Below are 13409 nucleotides of genomic sequence, written 5' to 3' on the forward strand. Positions count from 1 at the left end.
GGTTTTACTTGGGGAAGGCCAAGCGAGACTATGGTTCACTAGGTTGAGCCACGTTTAGGTTCAAGACACAGAGACTCAACCAGAGGCAAAATGCTATTCCCACACTTCACTTTAAGAATTGGTTTTTGAATCTGTTGGCTTTCCTTGTGTACCTTGGCAGGTTCAAAAATTGCAATTGTTCATGTGTCGACTTCTCATGAGAAAAGGTACAACTTACGGTTGAAAATAAATTATATTATCTGTGCCACCAATACCTCATCTAGAGAAAAACGTTCATCTGAGCATGTGAAATGAGCAGCTCAGGGACGTAGGTAGAGAGAAATCCAGATCTTTCTATGAACACACACACATGCAAACACATGACAGTTAATTATCTGAAGCATCATTATTTGTGCTTGCTTTACTACTTCTGAAAATATAGTAGTAGTAGACTAGTATAGCTATTCTGTCTCTCTTTATGCAGAACTGTAAAACTTAGAATTCAGATTTAACTCTTTTAAAGGCAATGCTAAATTCAGATTGAAACTGCGAGCTCATTCATTTAAAATCAGAACTTAAACACTCACATTTATTTATCATAAGGCATGCTTGGGAGACTAGGGTACTAATTCAAAAAATATTGCCCAAAAAGTACATATTGCTTACACAGTATTTTAGAGTCTCTTCCAGGAAAAAAATTACCGGACAGTCCATGTTTCCACACAGCCTGTGCAAATAACAAGCTAAGCTTGGATATTCTTGGGAAGTCACTCCGGTGGCCCGAAGGATGATTGAGCTCACCAGGGCCCCCCGCCTTTTCAGACTGTATGTAAAAAATTCGGTGCATTTTAACAAGTTGTATTTTTGGATGCAGCTATGCCATAGGATTTAAAGAAAATAAATCACTATACCGAGATCAATGTGAAGTTTGAAAGTACTAGCAGGAAGCCAAATAATTGTCTATTAACTACTCACCAAATTTTAAGATACCTTACACAGATATTGTTAGAAGTCAAAGATGCATCACTTGATTCAAGAAACTTTCAAAATAACATGGGGTTTTTTATGTGCTTTGTTGGGCCCAGATGTCAATCCCCAGAGTGGTCAAAATGGGAAAGAACAATTCCAGGAAAAGTGTACTAGGAGAGCAGCTCCACTGTCCTTCCCTCCTTGGCCTCTCCTGGCCCTTGGTACCTAACTTCAGTACGCTCGGCCACGGGGGGGATGTGTCCGAGTCAGATTCCCTAGACCACCCGAGCTTGGACTCTGCACATCTGCGGCGTGGCTGGAGAATGTGCCTGTGACAAGCAGCCCCAGCTGATGCTAAGGGAGGTGATCTGGAATGCTCTCTGGGAAATCCCGCTTTAGAGACCTGTTCTTCCTCCTCAGGATCACACAAATTACCCAGACCACCATGTACCCAGCATTTTCTAAATACTAATCTTCATGAAGATGGTTTCCTCGGGTGCATAATCTGCTTAGCTCCCTTCCTCTCAGCAGACTTGCCACCGAGGAAATCAGCATTCAAGACACGATCAACATTAAAAAGAATTCAGTTCATCATCACTAGTGAAAGAAAAAAAAAAAAAAAAGCCCAACAGTCTGTTCACCTTACTCAGAGGTTTCCAACACATTTTATTTTTGTCGACCACTGGTCTTTAGCTTTTGAGGACCAACATCTGTATAAATCCCTAGAAAACGTCCAACGAATGTCCGTTCCGAAGCAGCCTTTTGGGTGCCGCACACCGTACTTATGGCTTGAGTTCCAGCTACACTTGCAAAAAGGCTGCCCTCTGGCTCCTGACGGAGGGCGCATCCAAAGGGAAGCCTCTTCGGGGCGTCCTCTCCGCAGGGGTGGCTTCCTTTGGCAAGAAGATCTGTCGACACGGCTTTGGTGCCCGGGCGCAGGAGGCATCAGAGACTCGCAGGGCCGGCGGCTGCTTCCCTCAGGCGGACACTCGAGGAGTCAGCGCGCTGCTTACTAACCGCGATCCCTCCTTATGGTTTAGTGGGTTAAAATAGAAGGAAGCCTCTGTTTTTAAGTAACACAGATAAACACCTTTTTAGATCGTCTATTTGTTCTAGCACTACAAAATTTAATTCAAGAAAATATAGGTCCCATGAAAGACTTAAAAGTTTTATAAAACTAAAATCTAGTTTTCCCCAATAAATTGTACTTTTAGCCAAAACCCTCCCAACGCTTCTCAAATGATACTAAAGGGGGCATCTGATTATACAAGAGCAATAAAAAAAATTAAATATTTATTTGAATAACAAGTTTCAGTTCGAGCTGCGACGTTGGCAATGCAGATTTTTAACACAGATCACAAAAAGCGTGCACAAAAACGTACTGGCGCCAAGGACAAAATAATGCTAAGATTTCGGCTAAAGAACTGCTGAGTTCAGGAAAACAAAAGGCCTGAAATCACTATACAAAATATAAAATGTAGTAACCACTACCATCCACAGAACAGTCTTTATTATTGATTATATTTCAAAATTATTTGTGTAGTTAATTATAGACTGAATTGTAAAGGAGTATTCTACATAAACCCCCTTCCGGAAGGCTGATTCCTTGTTGCACGAGCGAACATCTAATTACATTGTAGTAAGGATCCTTGCTTGCTGTCCATAAAGAAAACAGTTAATAGTATTACTGTAAATATTAGGAAGGCTACAAAAAAAGAAACTAGCTTTCTTTTTTTGTCTTCAAAGTGCTTTCCATGCAGAGTTAAGCACTTGCCTTACTGAACTGAATACACTACTGGGGAAATGTCTTGGGTCAAAAGAGACACTCTTGAATGAGGAGACCGGGCTTGACAAAGCAAGGACTAGAAGGAACCATGTAACCCTCTCACTCATGGGATACCAATGTGTCACTTACCAATTCCATCTTTCCAGAATACCATCCAAGACACTTACAAAAGACCAGACCGAGAATGATAAATACACACAAAATGGAAAGACACCAACTGCTATCTGACACCACGACGGGCATGTCTGTGCTACGGGAAAGCACCTTTAAAAAGAGCCTATGCGGCAAGAGATAAGTGTCTAAAGATTCAAAATGAATCAACAGTATTGGATAACAATATAATTCTCAACTCAGAAGCTGCCTCAAGATTAGGTGCATCTTCAGTTAATGTAACAGGAAAAAAAGGCGATGGATTTTATTTTATTAATTGCATCCACTCACAAATCGACCTAAGGTCACCAGATGTGTAGACACAATGAGATTTTTTTTGTGGCCGTTTATAGTCTTTAATTGAAATGATGAAAAAGGAAATAGATCTATTTAAAAACAAAACCAAAGAGCTACTTGGGTCGAGATTAAGAGGTGGCCCCCGGGGTGGGGTTCACGTTCTGAGTGGCCACCTGCGGTGCGACTTCGATGATCCGGGGCTTGTCTATGATTCTGGCCGTGCGGTTGCCCTTCTCCACGATCCCAATAATCCATGCTTGGTGGCCTTCCCCGTATTTGGGAGACTTGATCTCTGCGCAGAACCGGGCGGCTTGCTCTCGCGGTAAACAGATGAGGAGGCCTCCTGGCAAAGCGACAGAGAGAGAGAGAAAGGATCATCGTCTACTGGGATGCCCTGTTGGTGGTTTCTGGGCCGCTGGCTTTCCAGGGCACACCCACCCCCACTGCCAGCTGGCGACCAACCCGTTTCTGTCTCTAAGTGAGTCACCCTTTTCAGTCAACAGACTTTCCGCTGATGACACGGTAGAGCAATGTGCAGCTTCTTGGCGAACAGCTTACTCTATTAGAGGAACACACGCAGTGAGCCTTAAACTCTGAAAATGACCTCGTGAATCCCTGAACATTGTGCACGAGGGAGGGGTCTGAGGGCTCAGTAACACACGTGGTAGCTACTTTCTTCTTCCCACACGGAAAGTACTTAAAACCGAAAGAGAACTTTTCTTTTTTGACTTGATTTTCTACGTGGATTCCTCCTTTTATAAAAAAGACTTTCTGTATTTTTTTTTTTTAACTTAAAAGTTAAGATCACGAAGAGGTGTATGTCTCAAAGTACAAAGGTCCTGTCACTGGCTTTGTTGCCTCCAAAAGAGAAAGAGCATAAAATATGTTACAAAAGCCTTCACCACAATGTCGCTAGCTAGGACAGAAAATTTTATGTATTCATAAGTAGAAATAATACAATCAGGAAAAAATATAGATCTATACTTATCAAAAAGTAGAAACTTTTCATTTTTGAGTAAAGGAAACATGGAATTTGATGGTACGATTTGTTTGTTCATTCAACACTTACTCCAGGCCCACCAGGTGGTGGGCACTGTTCTAGCCGGATGCGGAACCAACAGTTCCCACTGCCCGCCTGGAACTTTCTTACTAGAAACTGGATTTTGGTTTGTTGTTGTTTTAAGGACAGGAAACTGCAGGCTCCTGGACAGAGGCCGTGGGCAGCCTATAGGCAAAGCGCAGGCCTGCCTAGCTGGCGGGTGGGCAGAGCTCTGTGGTCTCGCCTCCAGCTGTACCCCCAGAAGCCCACTGAGGCACTGATAGAATTCCTGTGCACCAGGCCCACCCCAGACTGCCACAGTCAGGTTTCCTGGGGGTCAGGTATAGGCACTGGCATTTTTAAATCCCCAGATGATTTCACTGCTTTGTTAGGGCAGGGAAACTACGAAGTTCGAAAGAAAAGAGAAATACGAAAAATTGAAGAGTGGGAGGATATCCAGAGCGAAATACGAGAGTCCAGGTAAAGGGCAATCTGGAGACATCACATACTACCTCATTCTTAAAATAGCAATTTTGGACATTTTCTTCAAGGAAAAAAACAGCATGTTCAAACCTATAGGGAATCACAGTTCATTCAAATGCTAAGTTTCCTAGGAAAGCCGAGGAAGGACCCATTTCCCCATTCCCTCCCTCCTGTCCTGTTACCAAAAAAGCCACGGAGTTTCATGCCGCCGGATCACACACAGATGGGCAGGAGTCGGGTGACCTACAGCCCCCGGGGATGCTGAGGACATTCGTGTGAAGAAGGCCTAGGTTATCTGCCAGCACTGACCTCACACACAGTGGGGTCGTGCTCATGTACTTGTCAGGGGACTTTCCGTTAGCCTCGCTAGTTTAATCCTCAGATCTGGGCCCAGGATCCTTGTACCTGATGTCTCCGGGCAAGTCCCGTGCATGAGGCCAAACATGTTTCCACAGGCCTTGCTCACAGCAGCCATCTTGGCCAGGACAGGAAGGTTGTGGATCACGAAGGACACCTCGTTCCTCTGCTGCTTGGCCAAGTTCTGCGCATGACCCAAAATTCCAAAGCCCGTGATGTCAGTGGCAGCGTGGGCATTGAATGTGTGCATGAGCCCGGCAGCTAAGAGAAAACAGAGGAGCCATTTATTATCTGCTGACATAAATGAAGATGGACAAAAAAGCCGCCTTTCCTCAACTCAAAATTTTGCACACTTTGATTTCAAAATTGCAAATTTGTCAGGGTGGTGGCATACTGGAATAATGAAAATGTAATTTCTAAAACAAAACAAAAAAAGATCAGAGTGAAGTTTTGAAAGCAGATTTTTTTTTTTAAAGATTTTACTTATTTGAGATAAAGCAAGAGAAAGAGAGAGAGCATGAGCCATGGGGAGAGGCAGAAGGAAAAGCAGGCTCTCCTGAGCAGAGGGCCCGACGTGGGGCTCAATCCCAGGACCCTGAGAACATGACCTGAGTTGAAGGCAGATGCTTAACCAACTGAGCTACCCAGGCACCCTGAAAGCTTGTTTCTTATTCTACAAGAACCATTTAGAACCATCAGCAGCTTCAATCAACAGTAATTTTCCAGTAAACAAACAAAAAAATCTGTCCAGAAGAATCAGATCTAAACCATTCTAAAATCAAAGAACAAGACTTTTTAAGACAGACGTAATTCAAAGCACTATTATAAGTGACCTGCCTAGAAGGTTAATTTTCTAATTAAAAAAAAAAATAGAGGGGGGTTGGGAGAAGGAGGGTAGGGTTATGGACATTGGGGAGGGTATGTGCTTTTGGGTAAATTAGAAGGGGAGGCGAACCATGAGAGACTATGGACTCTGAAAAACAATCTGAGGGGTTTGAAGTGGCGGGGGGGTGGGAGGTTGGGGTACCAGGTGGTGGGTATTATAGAGGGCACAGCTTGCATGGAGCACTGGGTGTGTTGAAAAAATAATGAATACTGTTTTTCTGAAAATAAATAAATTGGAAAAAAAAAATAGTTCTCTAGTTTTAGGTTTAAAGAAAATTGAGCAGGATTACCGGAGGTTCCCGTATAGTCCTGCCTTCTTCTCCCATTATTATTGTTATTATTATTATTATTTCTTAAAGATTTTATTTATTTATTTGACAGAGAGAAAGATCAGAGTAGGCAGAGAGGCAAGAGCTTGATCCCAAGACCCTGAGATCATGACCTGAGCCAAAGGCAGACGCTTAACCCGCTGAGCCACCCAGGTGCCCTGCCCCTTCTCCCATTATTAACATCTACATCTGTTACAAGGGATCCAAGCCATTACTGATGCATTATTAAGTGAAGCTCATAGTTTACACAGACACCCACTCTTGATGCTGTACAATCTCCAGGTGCTGACGAGTGTACGATGTGTACCCATGATTGCAGTATCATATAGACTAATTTCACTACCCTTAGAATCCTGTGCTCTGCCTACTCAACCCACCCCTCTCCCCAACTCTTGGCAACCACTAATCTTCCAACTGTCTCCATAGTAGTGCCTTTTCCAAAATACCAGAACTGGAATCAGAATATTTTCTCTTTTCAGATTGGCTTTTTTCACTCAGAACGATGCATTTAAGTTTCCTCCACATCTTTTATGGCTTGATAGCTCATTTCTTTTTAGAACTGAGTAATATTCTATTGTCTGGATGGACCTGTTTACTTACCCATTCACCTGCTGAAGGACTTCTTGGTTGCTTCCAAGTCTTGGCAAATATGAATAAAGCTAGGACAAACATCCGTGTACAGGCTTCCGGGCGGAGAGGTTTCCGTTCAGTTTGGTAAATACCAAGGAGAAGGACTGCTGGATCATATTAGTGTTTATTGTATTACTATGCGTGGTAAAGGACTTTCTCCCAGTCTGTGGCTGGTCTCCTTTCTTAGTGTCTTTCACTGAGAAGTATTTTTATAAAGTCCAATTTCTCAATTTTTTCTTTAATGGATCGTGCTTTCGGTGCTCTAACTAAAAAAGTCATCACTAAACCTAAGGTCACCTGCATCTTCTCCGAGGTTACCTTCTAGAAATTTAACAGTTTGGGTCTATGATCCATTTTGAGTTAATTTTTATGAGAAGTGTAAGTGAATTTCTGCCTGCGAATGTCCACTTGTTCTGAGCCATTCGTTGAAAGGATGATCCATTCCCTATTGAACCACCTTTCCTCTGTCAAAGATCAAACTACGATTTATGTGGGTCCATCTCTGGACTGTGTATTCTGTTCCACTGTTACATCTATTATTACATCTATGTGACCAATATCACACTGTGGTGATGACTGTAGCTTACACCATCTTGGAACTGCTCTTTGGTGTCTGTCCTCCAAATGCTCTTCAACACTGTGTTGGCTGTTCTGAGTCTTTCCCCTCTGTATATAAACTCAGAATCAGGGGCACCTGGGTAGCTCAGTGGGTTAAGCCTTTAGCTCAGGTCATGATCCCAGGGTCCTGGGATCAAGGTTTGCATTGGGCTCCTTGTTCAGCAGGGAGCCTGCTTCTCCTCTGCCCCTCCTCCCATTCATTCTCTCAATCTCTCTCTCTCAAATAAATAAGTTCTTTAAAAAACAAAACAAAATAAAACAAAACCCCTCAGAATCAGTAATAACTGGCTAGGATTCTGAAGGGGACCACAATGAATCCATACACCAAGTTGGGAAGAAGTGACATCTTGACAATATTGAGTCTTTCTATCCCTGTGCCTCGAAAACTTCTCCATTATTTACATCCTCTTTGACTTCTGCCATCAGTTTTACAGATTTTCCTCACATGGAGCACATACTTTATTAGATTCATATTGAATTATTTCATTTTGGGGGAGTAACTGAAAGTCTAATTTTTAAAAAATTAAATATCTCTTTCTCATGAAATGAAATACAGCCTACGTTTACAGGAGTACCCTGGAGGAAATGTGGTTTTTTGGCAAATATTCTCTTTGTAGTCCAACATTCTCAACCACAAGAGGTGGAGAGAAGAATTGACATTTTCTGGTCCATCGTGGTAGTTAGGCAACCAGACATCCCATTCTGTTCATGCATTTGCCCCAGGGCAGTGGGGTAAGAAGCCAAGACCTGCACTTCAGAAGCTCTTCCTGGTGTCATCTTGGGAGAGCTTAGAGGCCCAGAGGATACAAGAGGTCACACGCGGACTCCTAGTCAGTAACAGGGATTCCATTTTTAAGGTACTCATCACCACCTTGTCCCTGCAAAGGGAACTACTGCTGCTAATATTTCCTATGGAAATTTTAATGAAACACAGAAGCAGAGAAGAATAGTACAACAAACTCCTGTGTGCCCAACAAAAACCAGCTTCATCCACTACCACCTTTCCACTAGGGTTCCCTCTCTTCTGGACTACTTGTTCCGGGATGTGAGTAGGGTGGGTGGATCACTTTATTTATTAATTTATTTGACACAGAGAGATCACAAGTAGGCAGAGAGTCAGGCAGAGAGAGAGGGGAAGCAGGCTCCCCACTGAGCAGAGAGCCCAATATGGGGCTCGATCCCAGGACCCTGAGATCATGACCTGAGCGGAAGGCAGAGTTTTAACCCACTGAGCCACTCAGGCACCCAAAGGAGTGTATCAGGTTAAAGCAAACCCTAGTCCTACCACTTCACCTGTAAATATTTTGATATGTATCTCTTAAGGAGTTACGTATCAAATAAATCTTAACCACAATACCACTGTTATTCCAATGCAATTAATACTGTATGTAACAGATCTCTCTTAAACCTCTGAATTTTTAAGCTTCCCCCTTTTCTCCCCCATGCCCTCTGTTTGTTATGGAAATGGAGTCCCTAGAAGTTCCTACATTCGGGATTTGGTGTCCTCCCTGATGAGATAGATTCATTTTTTTTTTTCTGGCAAGAGTACTTCCTTGGCGGGGATAAGGAGCACTTGTCACCTCCACCTGAACCTTTCACCTAATGGTTTTAGCAGCTGTTAATGCTTGTTGAGATTCCTTAAATCAAAGCGGGCAGTAAAAGTGGCAAGTGCGTGATTCAATCATTCCTCCTGCATTTATGAGGAGTGACTATTCTAAAGAGTTTAAAAAACAATTGTTTGGATTTCCTGAAGTACAGCCCATACAAGAAAGGTAAAATGTGTGACTGATTCCTTTAATTTATTTTCAGGATGCACTGGTGTTCTAGCAACTTCCAAAGGTGGTGGCCCAAAATGTTAATTATTGTTATGGTTTCACTGATGTTTAGGTATGTGCTTCAGCTGGCTTCAGTCACTCTCCTTGCTGATGTCCACATGCCCCTTCTTCCCGTTTGATTGGCAGGAGCCTCCCCGAGTTCTGGTGCAGTGACGTGACCCCATCAGTTGGCACCTCCATTACTTTCAGGCACAGGAGGCCCCAGGCTTATCTTCTGTACTTCCTTTCCCAGAGCTGGAATCAGCTGTTTCCCCAGGGAGTGCTGGCACTTTTTCGTGGGAAATGTTAATTTTCAGATTAGAATCTGGGCACTAGAAGTTCAATACTACTGGCTTATTATCACTTCCAGGCTTGGAGATAAACATATTTGGGGGGAAAAAATAGTCCTGAGTTCACACTGATAATTCCAAGTAAAGATTATAGTTTTTAACAACTTAGCTTCTTCAGTCTTCTTTTTATTCTTAAAATCTTTGTTGCAAATTGTATTAACTTATTTGCTTTCAGGGGTGCCTGAGTGGCTCAGTCAGATGAGCATCTGCTTTTGACTCAGGTCACCATCCTGGGGTCCCAGGATCAAACCCTGTTGGGCTCCCTGCTCAGTGGGGAGTTTGCTTCTCTCTCTCCCTCTGCCCCTCTTACCTGCTGATTCTCTCTCCCTCAAAATAAATCAATATTCTCACAAACGCAGGCCCAGTGAATACAATGAGATTTCTTTGTGGGATTTTGTCCCAAGGATACACATTGAAAATATCAGGCTCAAAGTGACTTGAAATAATTCTTCCCCGTGTGGTTTTGCCATTAATTTAATACGTTAGGCAGCTTTTAAAAAATTTTGTTTTAGAATTATAAGCAATGCTATTTTTTACATAAAATTTTAACCATTGAAAACATTCATTCTGAAGGCAAACTACAAAGAGTTTTACTTCCTCTTACATGGATCTATTTTTTTAAAAATATTTTATTTATTTATTTAACAGAGAGAGAGAGAAGAGAGAGAGAGATCACAAGTAGGCAGAGAGGCAGGCAGACAGAGGGGGAAGCAGGCTCCCTGCTGAGCAGAGAGCCTGATGTGGGGCTTGATCCCAGGACCCTGAGATCATGACCTGAGCTGAGGGCAGAGGTTTAACCCACTGAGCCCCCCCGGTGCCCCTACATGGAACTATTTTTATTCGTGATTCATTTTCCCAATGTTCTTTGTGAAAGTATAAAATACATATTATTCACATAAGAATGCACAAAATGTAGCATACCATATATGTTCTTCTGTCCCTTTCTTGTTTGATTATATCTTAGAGCATCCAGGAATAGAGAGCCTGCTTTCCTTTTAATGGCTGTATAGTATTCCACAGTGAACACGTAGACTAGATAACTCTATAACCTACTGGTAGACATGCAGATTGTTCCCCTTTTTTTGAAATTATAATCAGTGCATCAATGCATAATCTTATAGACATGCCATTTCATATTTTGGCCACTGCAGCTTTGAGGCAGAGTTATAGAAGAAGGACTGCTTAGGTCAAAATAAATGTATACACAATTTGCTACATATGATCAAATACTCCCCCATAAGCTTCTGCCATGTTGTCACTACCAGCTGTGCATAAAAAGTAAGGGTGGGGAATCTTAAATGCTCATATACAAGGAAACTGAAAATTCCTACAAATAAAAATTAATCCATTACAAATCCCTTTCTGTTAAACGACTTAAAGAATCAGAAAAGGGAAAAAGACTCCTTGTAGAGTTTAAATTGCACAGGAACAGAAAGGAAAAGCCTTGGTGGTAAGTGAAGAGAGCATCGGGGGACAAAAAATTAAACAATTACGATGTCACTTTGGAACAGGGCCAAAGAAATATTCCTGGAATGCAGAAAACAAACTATGGAAAAATGTGATGCCCCAAACAACTATTCAGGAGTGGGCAAAAGGTAAATTATGGTGTACCTCTCTGGTAGACCATCCAGGCATTAAAAATTGTGTTCCAGGGTTATATAATGTGAAAAAAAGAACTCAAAAAGCAGACTCAAATACAAATAAAATGTATGATAACCACCAGCTGAGAACATGAACAATAAAACAATAAGACAGTAAGCCCCTATCAACCACAGGAAAAAACCCTGGAAGGAAACACAAATATACAGTAAGAGATGTTTTGGAGGGTGAGACTATGGAAAAAGTTTCTTCTCTGCTTTTTTCATTTTCTAAGAACTTCTATAATCCGCGTGTCATATTATTACAGTAAAAAATATATATACAATAAATGGGAAAAGAAAACACATTACAGAAATTTTCTGTATGCAGTGGACCACTGGATGCCATCGTGTGTAGGCCCCCCGGAAACAGCAAGCGCTGGCCACAAAAGCCACAGCACCGCTGACCTCTTACACGTAGTATCCCAGAAGCCCTGGCCTAGAAAGTTCTCAGCGGGAACCTGAATGCCCTCCAGCAGTAGACCATATAAGTCAGTCACGGAGTGGAAAAGTATACAGCGGAGAAAATAAATTAAATACAAGTACATACACCAGGAGTAACGCTCAGGAACAAAACAAGAAAACCCCTTAGGTAGGATTCAAATAAGCAAAAATTTTAAAACTAACTGCTTAAAGATACAAGTCTCCGTGATGAAAAGACTTTACAGTGCAGAGAATGAACATGAGATTCAGAGCAGTAGCTGGGTCCCCCCGCCCCCGCCCCAGCAGCAGTCCCGGCGCTGAGTGTGGGAGGGGTAACTCTGGGCTTCCAAGGCCAGACTCTGTTTCTCATACCAGATGGTGCTGCATTGCTGATCCTGAAGCCCTGCACAGATTTTATAAAGTTCTTTTGTATAAACTTGGGATCTCATTAAAAAAAATTAACTTAAGAGGGGAAAGGCAAATATTGGGGGGAAAAAATGTTCTCACATTTTTAAGTACCTTTAAAACCAGACTGTCAGTCATCAAGATCTTTTCAGATCTGCTGGTCAACCCTAACATTTCTTCTTCTTTTAAACAACCGAAGACTCCATGATTAAGTATTACATACATTTGGTTCAAAATCATTTGGAGAAAGGCGAAGATCAGAGGGAATAAGACAAAGAAAATCCATTCAAATGCATTTCTTTCTTTTTTTTTAAGAGAAGCAGAGTCAAGCAGACTCCACACCCAGCAAGGAGCCTACTCGGGGCTAGATCCATAACCCTGAGAGACCGTGATCTGAACTGAAATCAACAGACTCTTAACCCTCCGAATCACCCAGACCCCCACATTCAAATCCATTTCTGGTTGGTGGCTTAGGGAACCCTGAAAAACTAAACAAAGAGTGGGTTTTTTTTGTTTTTTGGGGTTTTTTTTGTAGGCTCCATGCCCTGCATGGAGCTCAGTGCAGGGCTTGAACTCACGACCCTGAGATCAAGACCTAAGCTGAGATCGAGAGCCCGATGCTCAACCAACTGAGCCACCCAGGTGCCCCAAAGAGGGACTTTTTTAAGGAAAGAATTTCTGAACTTCATTTTTCAAGTTACAAAATAAAATGTCACCCAACCCACATCCTTAAATACAACGTGCCAATAATGATGAGAAAGAAAACTGGTTTTTCCAGAAAAAAAAAAAAAAAAAATCATAAAAATTTCCATCACTGAGCTTATCAACATTGATGAAATGTGGTACTGGAGGAAAAGCAGTGTTTATAGTTATACAGTTTTGGGTCTGAGAACAGGATCTGCCCATGTTAATGCATTTCCTCTAGGGCAAAGGGGAGAAAGAAGGTCGAGTTCTCATGATTATGAAAAAAAGGTCTGTGAGGCACCATAAAGAAAGCTAGCACATGGTATACAAAGTGAACTCATCCGGTCCACATTTAACGAAGACCTACAGTGAGAATGAGTCTCTCGTTCTTCGAAGCGCCGGGGCCACCGCAGTGAACAAAACCAGTGGAAATCCCCGCCCTCTGGAAGCTGACATTCTACATGCTAGTTCGCTTCCAAAACATCTGCACAGATGCTTTTCTAGAAACACTTCCTCTGGCATGTCAGAGATCAGGACTTCAAAGACCCAGGAGAAGAGCTTCCTTCTTAATTAC

General features: G+C 42.3%; 1 protein-coding gene across 4 annotated transcripts in view; it reads right to left on the reverse strand.

Moving 5' to 3' along the window:
- Positions 1 to 1579: 1579 nt before the first annotated feature.
- The window catches only part of SEPHS1 (selenophosphate synthetase 1), a 31288-nt gene continuing 19458 nt past the window's right edge, over positions 1580 to 13409 (reverse strand). For 3 of the 4 annotated variants that reach the window (XM_044229295.1, XM_044229296.1, XM_044229294.1), the window contains exons 8-9: positions 5109 to 5321; positions 1580 to 3524 (exon numbers count right to left, since the gene is read on the reverse strand). In XM_044229295.1, coding sequence (XP_044085230.1) covers positions 3310 to 3524; positions 5109 to 5321 — 428 coding nt within the window. In that variant the 3' untranslated portion in view covers positions 1580 to 3309. The remainder of the gene's footprint in view (positions 3525 to 5108; positions 5322 to 13409) is intronic. The other variant, XM_044229297.1, reaches the window with a different exon arrangement.

Source organism: Neovison vison, chromosome 12 (assembly GCF_020171115.1).
Source record: "Neovison vison isolate M4711 chromosome 12, ASM_NN_V1, whole genome shotgun sequence".
Lineage (NCBI taxonomy): Eukaryota > Metazoa > Chordata > Mammalia > Carnivora > Mustelidae > Neogale > Neogale vison.